The sequence below is a fragment of the Rana temporaria genome, chromosome 5 (assembly GCF_905171775.1).
Source record: "Rana temporaria chromosome 5, aRanTem1.1, whole genome shotgun sequence".
Lineage (NCBI taxonomy): Eukaryota > Metazoa > Chordata > Amphibia > Anura > Ranidae > Rana > Rana temporaria.
This window is the reverse complement of record NC_053493.1, coordinates 287,669,530-287,691,461: the sequence shown is the minus strand read 5'-3', so window position 1 is coordinate 287,691,461 and position 21,932 is coordinate 287,669,530. Positions and strand designations below refer to the sequence as shown.

General features: G+C 45.5%; 1 protein-coding gene across 2 annotated transcripts in view; it reads left to right on the top strand.

The window, feature by feature from the left end:
• The first annotated feature begins 12,272 nt into the window (after nt 1–12,272).
• Nucleotides 12,273–21,932, top strand: part of CEP192 (centrosomal protein 192) — a 190,263-nt gene continuing 180,603 nt past the window's right edge. For both annotated transcript variants that reach the window (XM_040353923.1, XM_040353922.1), the window contains exons 1-3: nt 12,273–12,436; nt 16,894–17,074; nt 21,083–21,208. In XM_040353923.1, coding sequence (XP_040209857.1) covers nt 16,908–17,074; nt 21,083–21,208 — 293 coding nt within the window. In that variant the 5' untranslated portion in view covers nt 12,273–12,436; nt 16,894–16,907. The remainder of the gene's footprint in view (nt 12,437–16,893; nt 17,075–21,082; nt 21,209–21,932) is intronic.

The window sequence follows — 21,932 nt, the reverse complement described above, 5'->3', positions numbered from 1 at the left end:
GAAGTGAACACAGGCACCATGGGACACCATACACGCTACAGTGGACAGCACCTTCTCTGAGGTATGCTAGCCTACAGAAGTACTGTATTGCAGAGGAGGGGGACCATAGTGGTTGGGGGGGGGGGGGGGCATTTGCAGGTAACAATTATGCTGCCATGAGTTATTTTAGGGGGGTTAGAGAATAGGTGCTAGAGGGTGCTCTTTGTTTTGGGTTAGAGAGGTGTTGGACTTGTACTAGAAGTAGGAGGGGCAGATATGAAGTTTGACCCCTCCCCCAGCGCAATTCCTCTCCCCTCCCAAAGCACCCTTCTAGCACATATCCTTTAACCCCCCCCCAAATCAAAGGTCCCATCTCGGCTTCATCCACCCCCCAATCCCATCCACCCCCCGATCCTATATCCCGCTCATCCATCCCCTGATCCCATTCCGGCTCCATCCATCCCCCTGATCCCATTCCCACTCCATCTATCCCCCCTGATCCTATCCTCGCTCCATACAACCCCCTGATTCCATCCCGCCTCTATCCATTCCCCCGATCCCATCCCGCCTCAATCCATTCAATCCGATCCCATACCCACTCCAGCTATCCCTCTAATCCCATCCCGGCACCATCCATCCCCCAATCCCATCCTGGCTCCATTCATCCCCCCGATCCCATACCCACTCCATCCCTCCTCCTTGATCCTATCCCTGCGCCATCCATCCCCCCCTGATCCTATCCCCCATCCACCCCCCGATCCCATCCCTACTCCATCCATTCCCCTGATCCCATTCCAGCTCTATCCACCACCCCAATCCAATCCCGGCTCCATCCATCCACCCAATTCCATCCCAGCTCCATCCATTGTGGTAGGTTAAGGGGGAGAGCCGCGCCGACGCAGTAGCCTGCTTAGTGCCAGGGGGTGGGGGTGTCACCAAGTATTACCGCACCAGGTGACGCCACTGGCTCTCCTACCCCTTACCCTCCAGGCTCCAGTCCTCGTGCCTGCTGTGACACCGCTGAGGTAGGTCAGTGTGTATAAACAGCGCACCACACGGAGAGCACCTGCAGGTGCTATATATATATATATATATATATTATTATTATTTTTTTTTCTCACTGGCATTGCTTCTTTTTGCCATTGGCAACTTTTATTTGTTTTATCGTATTTTTTTAATAAAACGGCCTACCATTTTTTACCACCCTATGCGGATCTCCCTTTATATTTTTTAACCATCACGCTCACACGTGTCTCCAAGTCCTGGGTTGTAGTACTATCCCCTGGAGGAAGCAGATCGGTGGCAGCATCAAGCGGAACTGAGGTACACTGCTGACATCCCCAAAAATCCCAAGCTCAACACCCCCTCAGGGGGACAACTATCTGGTGAGTGGGGACCTCATAGAGGGGAGCACGGATGCAGAGCCATCATTATCACTGCATCACAAGTCACCTATAAGAAACTAAGTTGAAGCACAGCCATTTATAATACAGCAACATTGGTGTGGGACTGTATCAATTTCATTTGTATTTGTATCAGCAACCCACCTACTGAACTAACGGCTAGTTTATAGCTATTATACATTTACTCTGGTCTTATTGAAGAATTTTATTGCACTTATATAATTTTCACTGCTAGATATCTTATTCACGGGCAGGCACAGGTATTGCCAATCACTGGATAATTAGGAACCTACAACCTATTTAGTCAAAGATCTCACTTATACATATTGTCACATTTTTTATCCAAATAATTTATCCTTCATCCAAATAATCCACGTTTTTACTCCTTCGGGAGGACTATCAGGGGGGCAGCAGCCCATATACCCACCGTAGAGCGGAATCTATTTTAATCAACCAGTGTGTATATAGGTCAGTGTGTAGTCAGGTCAGTGTAGTGTAGTCAGGTCAGTGTATGCAGGTCAGTGTAGTCAGGTCAGTGTAGTCAGGTAAGGTCAGTGTAGTCAGTAAGGTCAGTGTATGCAGGACAGGTCAGTGTAGTCAGGTCAGGTCAGTGTGGTCAGGTCAGTGTGGTCAGGTCATGTCAGTGTATGCAGGTCATGTCAGTGTATGCAGGTCAGGTCAGTGTGGTCAGGTCATGTCAGTGTATGCAGGTCAGGTCAGTGTGGTCAGTTCAGTGTATGCAGGACAAGTCAGGTCAGGGTAATCAGGTTGTGTTAGTGTATGCAGGTTATGTCAGTGTGTGTGTGTGTGTGTGTGTGTACTAACACTCACGAAGGTTAGGGTACTGTATGTGTAACAGGTAGGTCACCCTGCGCCACTCCACCGCCGGCGCCGGCTTGGCTTCGGGCTGAAGCCCCTGGTCTTTTTGGCACCTAACAACGCCCCTGGGCTCTAGTTCACACCATGCAGTCAGTTTCTGCACGGAAACCCCCTGGCGCGGATGAGAACTGACGTGGCATGTAAGTGGCACAGATGAGCACTGATGTGGCACGGATGAGCCCTGATGTGGCATGGATGAGCCAGGGATGGAGCATGGATGTGGATGGATAAGATGAGAGAGGCTGACCTTGTCAATTCTGTATCTTATCAGGTACTTGACAGTAGACAATATCAGTATGCCAGTTGTAGAGTCTGAAAGGGAGGGCTCTCCACTGCAGGACATTTGCCAAGCGATCTCTGCACTATTCAGACTTTTTGTAACTCTTGCGAACTGTACTTTTTCCTCCTGCCCCAAACCTTCTCTTCGCAAGACACTAGGGCGGGGTTCATCATCTCACTTCTTCAGGATGACCCTCAATCCTGGGCTTACTACCTCCGAGAACAACACAATCCAGCTCTGACATTTATGGACTTATTATTTTCTGCCATGTCTCAGCTATACACTGACCCTTTCTGTCACCAGACTGCTGAATCAATGCTTAGCAAGTTACAGCAAGATCAAAGGCCTGTGGAAGTTTATGTGACTGACGTCCATTTATGGCGTGCCAATACTCAGTGGAACAATGCAGCTCTCGATTATCAGTTTCGGCTTGGTTTATCTGATGCTCTGAAGGATGAACTTACTAGAAAGGGAGTACCAACAGCCGTAGAGGATCTGGTGAATCTCGTTATCCAGATTGATTGGCTACGAAAACAACAATACAAGAGTGAAAGGTTAGTGATCGAAGGTCCTCCTAAATATACGGCACCTCATCCCTAGTTAGATTGAAGAGTATTGATCCGGGTCTGAATTTACTGTTCCCTTCATTGCTGATAGCATGCCAGATGCGCCTTATGGCTGCTAACAAGAGAGTTTCTGTAGACCCCCTCTGTCCGCTACTGAACGCCTTGGATGATATGGTTCCAACCTCTGCCTCTACTGTGGGGATGCTGGTCACTATATACAGACCTGTCCAGTAAAACCTTGCAAGTCCTCCACTAACTGGATCCATGCGATGCATCCTCCCAGGACTAATCAAATGCACCTCACCTTCTCAATACTAACAGCCAGCTCTTGTGAGAAACCATCCTGAAGGCACAGGGCAAATAATAAAAAATATTCTGATAAAAGAAGAAGAGGGAACTTGAATTTGAAACCAGGAGATGAGGTCTGGCTGTCTCCGGCAAACTTAAAGCGGTGGTTCACCCTTATTAACATGTTTTTAGCATAAAATTCGGCATAGTAGCGCGAGCTACAGTATGCCTGTCTTTATTTTTTTATCCCTGTACTCACAGTGTAATCGTAGACACAAGATTTCGACTCCCCGCGGGGAATGGGCGTTCCTATGGAGAGGGAAGGAGATTGACGGCCGGCTCTGGCACGTCACGCTCCCCGAAGACAGCTCGAACAGGTCTCGGCTCTTCACGGCGCTATACGGCGCCTGCGCACAGACTATGCGCAGGCGCCGTGAAGCGCCAAGTCCTATTTCGGGTATTTCCGGAGAAGCGTGACGTGCCAGAGCCGGCCGTCAATCATGCTGCCTCTCCATAGGAACGCCCATTCCCCGAGGGGGGTCGGAATCTTGTCGCTACAATTACACAGTGAGTACCGGACTAAAAAAATAAAGACAGGCATACTGTAGCTCGCGCTACTATGCCTCATGTTATGCTAGAAGAATTTTTTTTTTTTTCTATTAATAGGGTGAACCCCCGCTTTAAGATTGGCCCAAGGTACTTGGGTCCATTCTCAATTAAGAGAAGAATCAATTCTGTGGTATTTTAATTAATTTTACCAAATAATCAGAAAATTCACTCTGTGTGTGTGTGTGTGTGTGTGTGTGTGTGTGTATATATATATATATATATATATTACAAAAAAGGGGGGTTGCCACCCGGGACCTCTGGGCCCTTTAATAAAAATAGAAAAAATAAACCTCTGGGCCCTTTAATAAAAAATAAATAGAAAAAATATATAAAAAAATAAAAATAAACATTTATAAAAAAAAAAAGAAAAAAGGGGGGGTTGCCATCCAGGGCCCTGGGGACCTCTGGGCCCTTTAATAAAAAAATATATATAAACAAAAAAAATAAAAATAAACATTTATAAAAAAAAGGGGGTTTGCCACATGGGGCCCTGGGGACCTCTGAACCCTTTAATAAATATATATAAAAATAAAAAAATAAAAGAAATAAAAAAATATATAAAAAAAAAAAAGATTATTTTTTTAATAAAAAAAGGGGGTTGTCGTCCGGGGCCCCGGGGAACTCCGGGCCCCTGGGGGCCTCTGGACATCTAAAAAAAATAAATAAATTGGCCCTTTAATAAAAAAAAAATATATATTTTTTATAAAAACAAAAAAAAGGGGGGGTTGCCATCTGGGGCCCTGGGGGGCTCTGGGCACGTCCAGACCCCTAAAAAAAAAAAGGGGGGCTTGCCATCCAGGCCCCTGGGGACCTCCGCGCCCTTTACAGGTGTACCCCCCCCCCTGATAGCGGCCCTGATTGAAGGTAACGAGGGATATCAGGAAGAGATCATTCTGGACTGTAGAAGGAGGGTAGGTCAGACCCAGTTCCTTATTAAATGAAAGGACTGTGGTCCAGAAGATAATTCCTGGGAACCTGCCTCTAATACCAGTGAGGGCGCGCCGCGCGGCTCGCGCATGCACAGTAGGGAAACGGGCAGTGAAGCCGCAACGCTTCACTTCCCGATTCTCTCACAGGATGGCGGCAGGGGCAGCCGAGAGACGAGCGATTGCCTCGGCTGCCGACATCACAGGAGCGCTGGACAGGTACAGTGGGGATTGAAAGTTTGGGTACCCCAGGTAAAAATTTGTATTAATGTGCATAACGAAGCCAAGGAAAGATGGAAAAATCCCCAAAAGGCATCAAATTACAGATTAGACATTCTTATATGTCAAAAAAAGTTAGATTTTATTTCCATCAAAATTACAGAAAACAAAAAAATAGCGTCTGCAAATGTTTGGACACCCTGCAGAGTTAATATCTTGTACTGCCCCCATTGGCAAGTATCACAGTTTGTAAGCGCTTTTTGTAGCCAGCCAAGAGTCTTTCAATTCTTGTTTGAGGTATCTTTGCCCATTCTTCATTACAAAAGTCTTCCAGTACTTTGAGACTTCTGGGCTGTCTGTCACGCAATGCTCTTATAAGGTCTATCCATAGATTTTCAATTATGTTGAGGTCAGGAGATTGTGAAGGCCATGGCAAAACCTTCAGTTTACGCCTCTTGATGTAATCCCCCCTGGATTTTGAGGTGTGTTTAGGATCATTATCCATTTGTAGAAGCCATCCTCTCTTTTTTTTTTTTTACTTTAAATCAAGTTTATTGAGATGTAAAAGAGAAGTACATACATGGTAAGCATTGGATCAACAGTGACCAGTATTGAATACGGGGTTTACAGCCATCCTCTCTTTAACTTCAGCTTTTTCACAGATGGCATCAAGTTACCATCCAAAATTTGCTGAAATTTTATTGAATCCATTTTACCTTTTACTTGTGAAATGTTCCCTGTGCCACTGGCTGCAATTCAACCCCAAAGTATGATTGATCCACCCTCATGCTTGACAGTTGGACAGAGGTTCTTTTCTTTAAATTCTGTGCCCTTTCTTCTCCAAACGTACCTTTGCTCATTCCGGCCAAAAAGTTCTATTTTAACCTCATCGGTCCACAGAACTTGTTTCCAAAATGCATCAGGCTTGTCTATATGTTCATTTGAAAAGTTCAAACGCTGATTTTTGTGGTGAGGATGTAGAAGAGGTTTTATTCTGATGACTCTTCCATGAAGACCATATTTGTACAAGTATCTCTTTATAGTGGAATAGTGTACCACAACTCCAGTGTCTTCCAGATTTTCTGGAGGGATCGTGCAGTCAAACGCCCCCCCCCCTGCCATCCTCCGGAGACAATTCTGATGCAGAGTCAGGCCTGGCTACGGATCCTGGGCCGGATTCTGATGCGTCAGAGGGTGCGGACCACGGCCATTTGGATAGTGAGGATGACTCCGGGTCCGGGTCAGCACGCAAGAGTGCTTTGGTAAGTGATCTTATCACTGCGGTACGAGAGACACTGAAGATGGGGGATTCTGCGGAAGTAGCTAAGGCGTCGGTCCCCTTTGGGTTACGCAAGCCAGTCCACACTGCCAAGGTGTTTCCTTGTGTTTTTTTATCTTGATAAGCTCTTATACAAGGATTGGGAAAAACCACAGAAGGTTTTTTCTGCCCCCAAAAAAATAGTCCGGTACCCCTTTGAGGAGAGTTTCCTGAAGAAATGGACCTCTCCTCCGGTAGTAGACCCTCTGGTGTCCAGACTTAACAAAGTAACCACGATTCCGGTGGAAGGGGCTCCTGCTTTCAAGGACCCTGCGGAAAAGAAGGCTGAGGCTATTGCCCACTACCTATACACGGTGGTGGGCTCGGCAGTACGTCCAGCGGTGGCTGGGGCTCTGGTGTCTCAAACTCTGACAGAGTGGGCTAAGATACTGCTCCAGGGGTTAAAGGCTCGTCAGTCACCTCCGGATGAGGTGGCCTTGGTCGACCAGCTAGTGCAGGACCTCAAGTTTGTCTGCGAGTCTGACCTGGATACTATTCCCTTGCTGTCCAGGGCCTCGGTCTATGCAGTGGTGTTGCGCCGCCTGATCTGGCTAAAGTGTTGTTCGGCAGACCTGAAGGCCCTGATGTATTTGCCTTTTAAGAGAGACAGGCTTTTTGGTGCTTCTCTTGATGATATTATCAAGAATGCCACAGGAGGTAAGAGCACACTGCTCCCGCAATCCAAAAAGAGCCAAGAGCCACACTGTAGGCAAGGCCCCTCCTTCACTACGCATAAGTGTTTTTTTCATCCGCCCAGTGTTGCTAGTAAATGCTCCCAGGCCAACAAAGCGCCTGCTGAGGGTCAGAAACGACCCTGGTTTCGCAAACCCAACAAGCCTGCGGCGAAACCTCAGTCGGCATGAAGGTCTGCCCCCCACCTACCTCTCGGGTGGGGGGACGTCTTCGCGAATTTGCGACTCGGTGGTGGTCTCTGATCTCCGACAGATGGGTTTGCAAGGTGGTTTCCTCGTGGGTACAATATAGTTTCTCTCTCGTCCACCGAGCAGATTTTTTCCCTCCAATCTCAGCCGGAGCGCCTGGAAGCCCTGTTTGGGGCGGTTCACGATCTGTTGGCATGTGAGGTGATCATACCTGTTCTGGCACAGGAAGGGTTTCAGGGGTTTTACTTGAACCTATTCGTAGTGCCAAAGAAGGATGGGGTCCGGCCTATCCTAGATCTCAAAGCCCTCAATTGCTTTGTGAGAGTGCAAAGGTTCAGGATGGAGTTGATTCGCTCTGTTGTCGCAGCTCTCCATCCAGGGGACTTTCTGGCAACCTTGGACATCAAGGATGCTTATTTGCATATCTCCATCTGCGCCAGACATCAGAGATTTCTGCCATTTGCGGTTGGGGAGGATCACTATCAGTTTGTGGCTCTCCTCTTCGGCTTGGCTTCAGCACCAAGGGTGTTTACCAAGGTGCTGGCTCAGATTCTGGCCCTGCTAAGACAGCGTGGTATCGCTATCGGGGGCTACTTGGATGACCTGCTTCTGAGGGCCACTTCAAGCTCAGAATTAGAGGAGGGCGTGTCTATAGCATGTCAGACCCTCCGAGAATTTGGTTGGGTGTTGAACACCCAGAAGTCGGTCTTGGCCCCCGACTCAACGCTTGGAATACCTGAGGTTGATTCTGTATTCCTCAGTGGCGAGGGTGTTTCTTCCGGTGGACAAGCTGTAGTCTCTTCAGACGGCGGTGCAAAATAGAGAGTGTCCTGACTTGCCTGCTCGCCCCCTCAAGAGGCTTTCTCCACACCAGGGAGAAAGCCTTGCATTACTGTGTGTAGTTACAGACAGAAGAACAGGAAGTGAGTATTTCTCAGAACAAATAAGGACATTTAAAAGCAAAATCGAAGGATGAGGTAAGTGAAGGAGGACTGCACTAAGGGAAACATTTTTTTTACCTTTACAACCCCTTTAACCGTGTAGGTTAAGGAGATATTTGTTGCACCTACAGGTAAGCCAAAAGTCTCGTACACATGACAGGAGAGCATTTGGCCGGGAATCCCGCGCATGCTCGATAAGCCTTCGACGCATGCGCGGTAGCATACAAGGCATAGTGTAGGGTGTAGCAAGATGGCAGTGGCGGCATTGAATGGGACGAGCACCGGCTCGTTGTAGTCAATGACGTCACCGTGTTCTTGCCATTCAAAAAGAACGGTGGTTCTTTTGAATGGCTGTCTTTATGCACGGCTTGGCAAGGCAAGCTTGCCAAGAATCCTGTCAGGAAAACCAACGGGAATCCCAGCCATGTATACAGGGCTTACCTGTAGGTCAAAGTGGTCTGTAAGGGTTTACCACCACTTTAAAGCCTGGTTCACATCTATGCATTTTTCAGTTTTGCAGAAACATACTACAGTCCATTTAACATGGTTTGCTATGGATCATGTTCACATATATGCGTTTTATGGAAAGGGCCAGAGACCAGCAGGTTGTGTTTTTGATTCCATAGACTTCAATTGATCAAAAGCGTGTATTGAAAAAACGCAAAAAGCAACAAGAATATGAAAACTGCATAGGTGTGAATCAGGCCTGAATGACAATTGCGCGGTCATGCAACACTGTACCAATGTAAAATTTTCATAATTTCTTTTGGTGGTATTTAATTACCTCTGGGTTTTTTATCTTAAGCTAAACAAATGAAAAGAAAGAAAGAAGCGTTTTCCTTTGTTTCCGTTATAAAACGTTGCAAATAAATAATCTTTCTATGTAAGTTTAGGCCAAACTGGGTTCTGCAACATTTCTTTATTGATTAAAACCAAATCAAGGTTTATTATTTAGTCTGGATATTTCTATTTACTCTTTTTTTTTAAGTGCTTTTTTTATTTTTTTGTGCTGGCATTCAGTGAAGGTGGTACAGAACTTCTGTTCCTGCGACTGCTGAACACACCTCTGTCAGAGCAATTCGGCACATCTGCACCGGACAATCAAAAATGGCGGAGCCAGTGGAGTAGGGCAGAGCCACGATCATGGTCCGTGTTCATCCGATCTCCCCATAGGGGAGAGCGGAGAAAAGACAGGGCGGTCCCTGCACAGTGTGCGGGGACCGCCCTGTCAGCCGACAGCTCAGCGGGGATATACGGAGCGATCCCTACTGAGCTTACGGACACACGGAGGCGGATAATTACTGATCCGCCCCGTGTGAAAGGGCCCTTAAAGTGGTTGTAAACCCTCACATATACCCAGTAAAGTGACTGGCCTCAGGTGATACAGAGATTAATCTTTCCCCCCACATCCATTCAAAGTGCAGAATTTACACAGGATCTCTCAACTCTGAAAAGCAGGGGGCAGAGAGCTGATTGGAGGGAAGAGACACCCCCCCCCCCCCTTCACAAAGGAACAGAGCTGAGGCTGTCAATACACTATTGCGTATGCGCTGGTTTCAGACAAAAGAAACCGAGCGCAGAGCTGCTCATGACGAATACAGCTGACTCGGATTAACCCCTCACATGCCGATCGATCGGCTACACACAACTTAATAGAAATAACTCCTTACATGACAGAGCGGGCCCACAGGATCGGGCCTTACAGGACAGAGCGGGGGAGGGGATACTGATCTGCATGCTACAATCCTGTGTGCAGATTGGTATCCCATGAAAGATGGTATCCCCTCCCGCTCCTGTGTGCAGATCGAACTTCCCCTTTATGTCTCGTTTGCACCATCTTTCATGAGATAAATGAGGTGAGCAATGCTGGGGGACACTGACCACTGTATGATGGAGGAGGGGGGGGATGGACACTGGCCCCTGTATGATGGAGGAGGGGGGCACTGACCCCTGTATGATGGAAGAAGGGACAGTGCCCCCCCTCCATCATCATACAGGGGTGAGTGCCCCCCCTCCATCATACAGGGGTGAGTGCCCCCCCTCAATCATCACACAGGGGTCAGTGCCCCCCCTCCTCAATCATAAAGGGATCAGTGTCCATCCCCTCCATCATACAGTGGTCAGTGTCCCCGCTCCTCCATCATACAGGGGTCAGTGTCCCCCCCCCCATCATACTGGGGTCAGTGTCCCCCCTCCATCATACAGGGGTCAGTGCCCCGCCTCCTCCATCATACAGGGGTCAGTGCCCACTCTCCTCCTCCATCATCATACAGGGGTCAGGGTTGCCCCCTCATCGTATAGGGGTCAGTGCACCCCCTCCTCCATCATACAGGGGTCAGTGCCCCCTCCTCCATCATATCGATGGTGTGCCACCTGTGATATGTATGATGTGCCCCCTATGACATGCATGGTGTGCCCCCATCTAGCCTGTGATATCTATGATGTGCCCCCATCCAGCCTGTGATATCCATGGCGTGCCCCCATCCAGCCTGTGATATCTATGGTGTGCCACTGACCCCATCCAGCCTGCGATATCTATGGTGTGCCCCCATCCAGCCTGCGATATCTATGGTGTGCCCCCATCCAGCCTGCGATATCTATGGTGTGCCCCCATCCAGCCTGTGATATCTAAGGTGTGCCCCCATCCAGCCTGTGATATCTATGGTGTGCCCCCATCCAGCCTGTGATATCTATGGTGTGCCCCCTATGACATGCATCGTGTGCCCCTATCTAGCCTGTGATATCTATAGTGTGCCCCCATCCAGCCTGTGATATCCATGGTGTGCCCCCATCCAGCCTGTGATATCCATGGTGTGCCCCCATCCAGCCTGTGATATCCATGGGGTGTCCCCATCCAGCCTGTGATATCCATTGTGTGCCCCCATCCAGCCTGTGATATCCATGGTGTGTCCCCTGTGATATCCATGGTGTGCCCCCATCCAGCCTGTGATATCTATGTATGTGTATGTGATACAGCTTGTTGCTGTCCCCTCCTTGCAACCAGCCTGTATGTCCGCCGTGAGCCCTCGCCATGTCATCTAGGTGGAGTTCGTGTCTTCCTCTGTGTAGCTGATCGATCGGCGTGTGAGGAGTTAAATCGGTTGTATACCCGCTGACAGTTTTTTTTGTTCTACCTGTAAGGAAAAAGGCATAATGAGCTAGTATGCACTGCATATTAGCTCATTATGAAATACTTACCTTAGAACAAGGCATCGGTAACTTACTGGTCAACGCCGAGGGAGATGAAAGGTTGCCTCGGTGTGTCTTTCAGCGCTGTGAGTGGCTGGAGCAGCGATGTTGTCACTCTTGCTACTTCTTTCCGGCAAAGTGCGGCTATCACTGAAGTCAGTGGCGCATTGCAAGGGGAATATCTCCTAAACCCGGTTTAGGAGATATTCTTTTTACCTACAGGTAAGCCTTATTATAGGCTTACCTGTAGGTAAAAGTAAAAATTTTGACTATACAAGCACTTTAATCCGAGTCAGCTGTACTCGTCGTGAGCAGCTCTGCGCTCGGAAACCAGGGGGCATCGTCTTTCCTGGGGTAGTGATTTTCATGCTACACCAGCCCACCATCCTGCTTTTACCTCAGGAATCACACAATACACACGGCCGTGCTCCTTATACAGGACTTCAACGTTCTACTCAGAAGTATACTAAACCTAACTACACCACACGTGTGTGTGTGAAAACGTCTTCCCACACAGGACTGTAATCTATACCTCACCAGCCATACGTATGTATTTATTCTGAGAAACCTTATTCCTCTTTCCGCCATTCACACGGTAGCCTATATACATACAAACTACCCGCGCTTCAAACTCCACAATTACAATGACTTCTTCAAGCCATGTAATGCACAAGCGTCCACATCTCCGCCTCCTCTGCGTCACGTCTATTAGCACCGCCTAATAGCGGCGTCTAGAAGTGAACGATTATTTTATGACCCCTCCCCCTGCAGCTGACTGCTTGCGGCGTGACGCGGGCTGCGAGTTTTGTATTTTGTCAGCCGTCCTCTAGATTAGACTCCGCCCTCTAGCTGAGCGGTGACTGCGCTTGCTCGGAGTACGGTGTTTGTCCTGTTCGTTTATGTGCACCGTGTGGGGCTCTATGTAGGCTGAGCTCTGTCACGGAGCCGGCGGTGTCAGGCAAGTATAGAAGTATATGTAATACGGAGCGCGTGTGTGCTAGGCCAGGGCTCTGTATGTGTGTTCCCTGTTAACTTTCCTCAGACAGGAGGGGGAGGGGCCACTATGAACAGTTGTCTCATTGCTCAGTTGCTACTGAGAACATTGTACAGTACTTAGTAATGGCTGTTTGTTTTTATATAGCATTTGCTACTATTCTCTAGTGCTGGCTATCGGGTTTGTGTAGTATTTAGGAATACTTTGTATAGTATTTAGTAATACTTGTAATGACTGATGGGTTTTTGTATAAGATTTAGTAATTTGTATAGTGTTAACTGCTCTCTATATGGTGCATCCAGAAAGTATTCACAGCACTTCACTTCCATGTTTTGTTATGTTACAGACTTCAAGGTTTTTTTTTTTTTTTTTTTTTTTTTTTTATAAATTAATTATTTTCCTCAAATTCTACAAACTATACCCCATAATAATGTGAAAGAAGTTTGAAATCTTAGAAAAGGTCCCGCAGTTAACCGTGCATGTTGGAGCATAAACCAAGCCACGAAGCCCAAGGAATTGTCCGCACACCTCCGAGACAAGATTGTATAGAGACACAGATCTGGGGAAGGGCACAGGACATGTCTGCAGCATTGGAACCCACGGTGCTCAGCGAGTCCTCCATCATCAGTACATGGAAGAAGTTTGGAACCACCAGGACTCTTCCTAGAGCAGGCAGCACAGCCAAACTGAGCAATCGGTCAAGGAGGTGACCAAGAACCCGATAGTCACTCTGACAGAGCTCCAGTGTTTCTCTGTGGAGAGAGGAGAACCTTTCAGAAAAACAACTATCTCTGAAGCACTCCACCAATCAGGTCTGTATGGTAGAGTGGCCAGGAAAAAAATTCTCTGGTCTGAGACAAAGATTGAACTCTTTGGCTTGAATGGCAAGCATCAAGTGCGTAGGAAACCAGGCCCCACTCATTGCCCGGTCAAAACCATCCCTACAGTGAAGCATGGTGGTGGCAGCAGCATCATGCTGTGGGGATGTTTTTTAGCGGCAGGAACTGGGAGAGTAGTCAGGCTCGAGGGAAAGAATGCAACAATGTACAGAGACATTTTCAATGAAAACCTGCTCCAGAGCACTCTGGTCCTCAGACTGGGGTGAAGGGTCATCATCCAACAGGACAACGACCCTAAGTACAAGTCAAGATAACAAAGTAGTGTCTATGGGACAACTGTGAATGTCCTTGAGTGGCCCAGACTTGAACATCTTTGGAGACTCTGAAAATGGCTGTGCACTGATACTCCCCATCCAACCTGATGGAGCTTGAGAGGTCCTGCAAAGAATAATGGGAGCACCTGGCCAAAAATAGGTGTGCCAAGCTTGTAGCATCATACTCAAAAAGACTTGAGGCTGTAATTGGTGCTAAAGGTGCTTCAACTAATGTACATGGGATTATTATTATTATTATTATTATTATTATTATATATTTTTTTTTTTTTTTTATTATAATTTGCAAAGATTTCAAACATACTTCTTTCAGGTTGTCATTATGGGATATTTCTTGTAAATTTTTTGAGGAAAATAATAATCTTATTCATTTTGGAATAAGGTTGTAACATAAAAAGTGGAGTGCTGTAAATACTTTCTGAATGCACTATATAGCACTTGGGAATAGCTTGTGTGTTTTTTCCTTAACCGCTTCAGCCCCGAATTTGGTGGTCAAAGACCAGGCCATTTTTTGCGTTTCAGCACTGCGGCGCTTTAACTGACAATTGCTCGGCTGTGCGACGTGGCTCCCAAACAAAATTGATGTACTCCCCCCCCCCCCCCCCTTTTTTTTTTTTTCATACACATGGAGCTTTCTTTTAGTGTTATTTGATCACCTCTGCAAACTTTTTTTTTTTGTTACATTATGGCGGACACATCTGACACTTTTGGGACCGTTGTCATTTTTACAGCGATCAGTGCTATAAAAATGCACCAATTACTGTAAAAATGACACTGGCAGTGGAGGGGTTAACCACTAGGTGGCGCTTTAGGGGTCGAAATACATGACGGACAAAAACAAAAGGCGAGAAGTGCCTCTGCAGTTGACCATATAAATGCTTTATTTACCCCAATAGAGGGCAACTCACGATTTGATCGTTAAAACAAACACATCATGTAGTGTAGGTCCTGAATGCCAGGTGAGCTGGGTCGCGTCAGATGCTGGTGCCACCGATGTCAGAATAAAGATGCCCCAGGACACCTAACTTTACATGTGGCGATGGGGTCCACGACCCTAAAGGGCATTCCTTTAAATGGGTGGCAGGCTGGCCACGCCACCTGGCATATGCCGGTGGCTGGTGTCATCCGGTGCAGTTCTCACCCCTCTAGCAATTCCACTGTCCGCCCCCTTCTTTCCTTCCTCCCTTCCTTTCCTTTTCTCTTCTAGTCTTTTCCCTTTCTTTTTCTCCTTTTGTGTTCTTCCTTCTTATTATTTTGTTGCTAATATACATTTTTCTTATTCTGCTGAGTAACGGGTCCTTGAGGTTGGTTGGGCTCTCCGGCGAGAGGCCCTGTAGTGGTCCCGATTTAGCGCCTTTTCTCTATGTCTGTTGACGGTTTGAGGTATAAATCCGGGAAAATGTCATATGATAGTTATGTTGTTTTGTCCTTATTGACTTGCACCTGTAACTTGAATTTTATTGCATGGACAGATCATACCTGTCTTTCTATTGTATTTTTTATTTTGAAATTCAATAAAAATATTGGAATATAATTTTGTTTATAGTTAAAAAAATTAACCGCAGAGATGATCAAATGTCACCAAAAGAGAGCTCTATTTGGGGGGGACGTCAGTTTTGTTTGGGTGCAACATCGCACAACCATGCAATTGTCAGTTAAAGCGACGCAGTACTGTATTGCAAAAACTGCTTAGGTCGGGAAGGGGGTAAATTATTTTGTGGTTAATGTGCGCTCTACCAGATCCTAGTGCGTCATGGGCTTTTCAGCATCGGGCATCTGTTTCTCTAATTTTCATGGCTACCTTCTTGGCTTCATTTAAAAAGTTCAGGATTTAAAAAAACAAAAGAAAAACCTTTATACTCCCCTAGGTGAATGTAGCATCGCTTTTGATGCTGCATATGTCCTCCACTAGCTCTGTAGTGAGAACTGAGCGATAAAACACTAATTGCTCAGTTCTCCCCCTCCGCTCTGAGCAAAAAGCTGGTATTGTTGGCAAGTCTCCGCTCTCTCTAGCGCTCACTATAGCTCTGGACTGTGGAGGGGATCGCTGAGTCAGGTGTCAATCCAAGATTCTGGGAAGATCCTAACCATGTGACTCTGTGATGTCGGCAGGCTTCAGCGAACTGCACTCCTGTGATCCATGGATAAGTATGGCCAAAAAAATATTTGGCTATACTTTGCCAAGTTCTGCCAGGTGAATGTTCACCTCCCTCTGATGCCGGTTTTGGGTGTGAGCTGCTACAAGCTCTTCCTTTGTCAAAACTTCTTGGCCTGTTTTTCTGTGGGCTTGTTCTGCAAAATTAAAGTGTTTGTTACCCCCAACCCTTTTTATATTCTGATATGTGCCTGCTGTACTTGTATGTGGAAGTATCTTGTTCTTTGTATTGTTTTCTGTGTTTAAAATCCCTGGTGATCCTGCCAGTACCCTTTCTTTCCTATTAAAAACTGATGACTCTAAGCAGGAGAACACAGCATGGTCAGTTCACTAGCTATGCTGGGAACTCTGTGTACTCCTCCAATGACCAGATCTGAGAACAGATTTAATGTGATCACTTATAAAAAGAAAAGGAGTTTTTTTTTTTTTTTTTTTTTTTTTAAACTGGGTTGTTTTACAAGGTGGTCACTTACAAACACTTTAGGCTAGCTTTAAATATGAGGGGTTATATAAGTTAAAGAGGAACTGCTGTCTGCTCACATTATTTGTAAGAAAAACATTTTTGCCATTCCGAAGTATCTATCTATCTATCTATCTATCTATCTATCTATCCTGAGTGGCTGCATCAATTTTAACTGGGCAGCTGAAGCTGTTGCCTGTTCATTTTAGACACACGCCTGCAGCTCTCATTGGCCCTCTTATGACTCACCCCCCCCCCCCCCACCTGGCAAACTCTGAAGAGTGAGAGAGCTGTGCATGATGTCATTAACCTAGGTATTTTACCAGATGAGAAACAAAGTGGGATGTACAGTATAAGGTATTTTCTGTCAGGGGAAAAAATTACTATCCAAAGTTATAACAACAAGGGCAGACAATTTAATAGAGGGGGGAAAAATGACTGAAGTTTTGCTTTAAGTCCCAGTAGCTGCATTTTACCCAGTTGTAATGATTATGAGTTCATGTACTGTACACTAGGACACAGATTTTACTTGCATATCCATTTTTTTTTTTTTTTTTTTTTTTTCTTTGAATTGGTTGACAAAATACCAAAAGTACATTGCTATTAGTGACTTTCATTTTTATTCTCCTATATAGGGTAGAGCTTTACAATGTCTCAACGTTATGTCAACATAGAAGATGAAACCTTTCCAAGCTTCCTGGCCGAGTCGATTAGCAGTAACCTCAGTGAAGCTCTTGATAACTGCACCATCACATCAAATTTAGGATTGCCAGTTGCTGCATCTACAGTTGCAAAAGGCCGCACTGCTTTTGAAAGGTAAACTTTGTTGCTGAATCAGGCAGCTACTTACTGTGCAAATGTTATCCTTGTTGATGCCTGCTAGTGTATTTTCAATAGTGGTGGGGCGACAAGTAAAATACCAAAGCTATAATCTTGGTGTGTATCACCAAAAGTAAATGAGCAACTTTGAGAATACTGTGTTTATAAATGGACAGCACATTGAAATAAAGTCCAAAAAAGTGGAAGAAAAAAATATCTATCGGCACTTGCAGGAAAAGCTGGCTGCCGTTACAGCAGCAAACGCACTTAGTGTAGATCCGCTATTTGTTGTGAGGAAAGCTGTTCAGCAGCTCGCCTCATCCAGATGTAGCTGTAGTAATTAAAGCTCACCGGGAGCCAGGTGAAGTCTCTATAGTGTAGTATTTATTGGAATTGTATGTTGAAAGCCAAAATAAAACATATGACAATGGGTGCCACTGCCCACCCGGTATCGGACAGTGGCCTGACGTCAGCACTAGTGTCTGCTCCACTAAGCTATAGGACGGTATCGAGGGGTCCTATTGGCCGAAAAGCTTAGTGGAGCAGACGCTAGTGGTGAGCTTTAATTACTACATCTGGATGGGGCGAGTTTCTGAACAGCCCCCCCCCCCCCCCCCCCCCCTACAACAGATGGTGGATCTACATTGAGTGCATTTGCTGCTGTAACGGCAGCCAGCTTTTCCGCTGAGTGTCCATTTCACAGGGGTGTGGTGGATGTTTCTGGAGCGCTGTACTGGATCACCTCTTTACTTTTTGAGTCTCTATCAAAATTTTGTGCACATCTTTGCACTGAACTATTGTTTTCACCAATACGTTTATATTGCTAATTCTATCATGGGACTGCGTGTCTTTTCCCTTGTCTGGTCACAAAAAATGAGTCTTGTCTTTTATTTGCTCCTCTTCTCAACTTGTCCTTTTTTTAAATAATATATTTAAATTATTGTAAAGTGGGTGTTTTTTTTTTTATTTTTTTTTATAACCTGTCATACTTGCGTGCTTTTGTGCAATGGTTTTGCAAAGGGCATCCCTGGTCCTCTTCTTGGGTCCCTCGCTGGTGCTCCTGACGACTTCTCCCTGCTGAGTGTCCCCATGCTCTTGAGGATTAGAGCCTTCTTCCCATGGTAGTTTTGGCCTTTCACCCCCATCAACACATGTTTCTTCTGTTCCTCTGTCACAGCCTTCTCCCTCGTCTACCTGACAGACAGAGCTTCCGTTGAACTGACTGTCATCCTTGAAAGTCCCCATGATACCTATCTAGCTTTTTGTTTACCTTTTTCTCTGTTAATTTGACCGATCTCATGCTTACTATCTGTGATCGCGGCTTTGTTTACATCGGGTGTGACATCATAACGTTGTGCCCAGGCCCTCAACTGTTGTAGAGATGACTTGGTTATCTCTATGGTCATCATCCGGTGCCGGCTGATCCGTCCTTTGGGTAACTGATGGCACAGGAGTGCCTGGAGAAGCACCGGATGGTAGCGGGAGGGGGGGTCGTCCCCTCCCATAGGCTGTAAGAATGGTCTAGCGGCGGAACTGCTGCTATGACCTTTTTGCTGTGCATACAATTGCCGGCAGAAAAAAATATCTGAATGATGCCTGTATGCCAAAAGTCAAGGATGTCATATGACTTACTGCGGGCAGAAAGTGGTTAAAGTGGAGTTCCACTCAAAAATGGGACTTCCGCTTTAAGTACTCGTGACCCCCCTGACATGCCACATTCGGCATGTTATTTTTTTGAGGTTTCTACAGGTACCCAGCTCTCTTCCTCTCCTAGCGCTGCGGCACCAGAAGGAAGTTCACCTCTCCCCCCCTCCCTGCTATCTTCTGGGACACGCAACGTCACGATCAGCGGCCCGGCATCAGCCTGGAATTTTCCTATAAGAGAAAGTTACGGTACTTGCTTGAGAGCTTTTGAACAGTGTTGGATTACATTTTTAAAAGTAATATACATACAAATGTTTAGGTTTTAATGACAATTTAACCCTAAAAAGTGTTGCCTATGGAAAGTTCTTCATATTTTATATTTCACAACAAAAATTGTTATGTTTGTGTGCGCTAAAACTCATTCAAGTGTGATAATTTTATTTATTTTTTTTCCCTCCAAGGCCCCAGCTTTCAGAAAATATGTTTGGGGTTCCAAGTAATTTTCTAGTATAAAAAGTTTCACGTATGTGACAAATTAAAACATTGCCCTAGTAGTTATATGTGCTATACTTGACTATTTATTATACTTGTATGTACTGTGTTTTTTTTTTTTTGGCAAACTCTATCTAATGTCTTTAGATGAGTTTGTTATATAACTGCTTTTTCAAAATTTGTTATAAATGTACCCAGTGCACACTCGGTTTACATTATATTGTGATACCAAAGCAATGTTTGCTGTATTTTTATTTATTTTTTCACTCTGTACTTGCAAGTTTTATGTACAATAAAGTTACTTTTAAAAGAAAAATCGTTCTAACAGGTGGGAGTTTATGCCGCATCTGATAACGGCGGTCATCTCCTTGAGCTGTAGTCAGTACCTAGTTCTGTTTCTTGCATGCTTTTGTTGAACAACCCAATAGTTTTTATTTCTTAGCCATTCAGTGAACAAGACAGACAATAAGATTTTTGTATTTGCCATAAAATACATTTCCTGGACTTCATTGAGGGATGTAAAGTCTGTCTCGCGTAGGGGGTGCAAAATTCAAGCGCTGCATCGCGTTTCGGGTGTCCCCGATGCGGTATCGATGCATGTGACCGGAAAAAAAATCCATGTCGGGTGTGACGTCATCCCAACTTCCCCCACCGGGAGAGTGCTTCGTGGCTGTCGAATTAAATTTTTTTTTTTTTATAAATGCACTTATAATCCATTAAGTGGCCACCGCTGTATGTGTCTTAAAAAAAAAAAAATCTATGCAGCTTCATACCTACATTTCTGTCTGTGTATACACTATATTCCGCTCATGTGACCGGTCTGGCCCACCTCTCCTTGCACGTCTCTCCTGACGTCGGCCCCGCCCGCCTCTTCTGATCTGATAGCTACAGTCGGTGGGCGGGGCTGAGAAATCTCACTGACAGGAGAAGGAAGAAACGTGTGAGGAGAGAGGTGGGCCGGACCAGAGAGTCACGCGAGCCGCATATACAGTTATATACAAGAAATGCAGGTATGAAGATGCATATATTTAAAAGTGGGCATCACAATAGATGTGAAGCATATATAGTGAAGGGCTCTTTTTATTCCAGAGGGTTATTGGTGTATTCATCGTGAAAAGTGTTTTTGTATAGTTAAAGGATGCCTTTTATGAGAGCAGTATGGGGGCTTCCACTGTTGGCCTCCTTCTGGGATTATTAGATTCCTTCTCTGGCTTTAGAAAGTTCATCCTTGCAGACATAGAGCATGCATGCAGTCACTGAAGACAGTAATCCTGATCTACATAGTTGTTCTGGGTCAAAAAGTCCTGCTAGCCACATCTTTGGAGCGGTGAAGGAGCAGTGTGTGTATACTGCTCCTCCACCGCTCCTGCCCATTGAAATGAATGGGCACTGCATCCATACCGCCGGCAAAGCACCAAAGCTTTGCGGGTGGTTTTAACCCTATTTTTCGGGGTTAAAATTGCCCTGCTAGTGGCCGAATACCCCCGCAAAAACAACGGTAAAGCGCTGCTAAAAATAGCAGCACTTTACCGCCGACTCCCCCACCGCCCCAGAAGATTGCAGGGAGGCCCAAGCGGAAGTGGGAGCGTGTCAGTAATCGTAGAAGCAAATCGTTGACCAGATAATTGTCATCGAATCATGAAACCAGTGAAGATGCACACCCCTAGTCAATGGAAGTTAAAATGGGCAGGCCACTTTTTTGTTAGCCAGTGTTCTGATCCTCCTGTAATAATAATTGTATCGCAAACCCAAAAATCTCATTTTGATTTATTAAAGTTTTTTTTTTTTTTTTTTTTTTTTTTCTCCCCAATTCATGTTGCGTTGTTATTAACTCTGTATTACCCTTTTTTTTTTTTTCTCCTTTCCTAGACTTTCAGATGTCCAGGCATCTTATCTAGAAAACGAAAAGTTACCAGTGACAACAGATCTTTTTACATTAGGTCACTCTGGTGGAGATCGAAATGGAAAATTTGTCTTGAGCTTTAAGGATGATATGTAAGTAGCAAGATTTCTTCAACTACTACCACCAGGTTCTGATTAGTGTGCTTAAAGCTTACACATTGGGTAGTAGTGTCAATATTTTTTTTACCGCTGGGCAACAAACTGTTTCAGTGTAGATTGCAATGAATGAACATACAATTGCAACCCAACATGAAAGGTTTTTCTAAATAGGTTCCTTTTAAGCTAGTGCATTAGCAAATGGAGAAAAGAAAACTGGATAGCCGCACTCCAAAATAACTTAAAGTTGTCTTTATTTTTCAACTGTACAAACAGTCACTGCAACCAACAGAGAACAGGATGGCCGACGCGTTTCGCACTTAGTTAGTGCTTAGTCATGGCTGAGTACTAACAGTGCTTAGCCATGACTAAGCACTAACTGTAAGTGCGAAACGCGTTGGCCATCCTGTTTTCTGTTGGTTGCAGTGACTGTGTTTGTACAGTTGAAAAATAAAGACAACTTTAAGTTATTTTGGAGTGCGGCTATCCAGTTTTCTTTTCTCCATTTGCTATCATCAGCATTGCCAGCACCTTGGTAGTTCAACAGCCCTTGATTGCTCACGGGGCTCACCTGGAGCGGTGAGAAATTTGTCTGTAAGCTAGTGCATTGTTGGTTCGCTTACCTTTACCTTCCAATTCCCTTCTAAATGTTTTTTTCTTTGAATTTCTCACTTCCTGTTTCTCCTCAGTAAGCTTTCCACCATCGTCCGAGCGGTGGAAA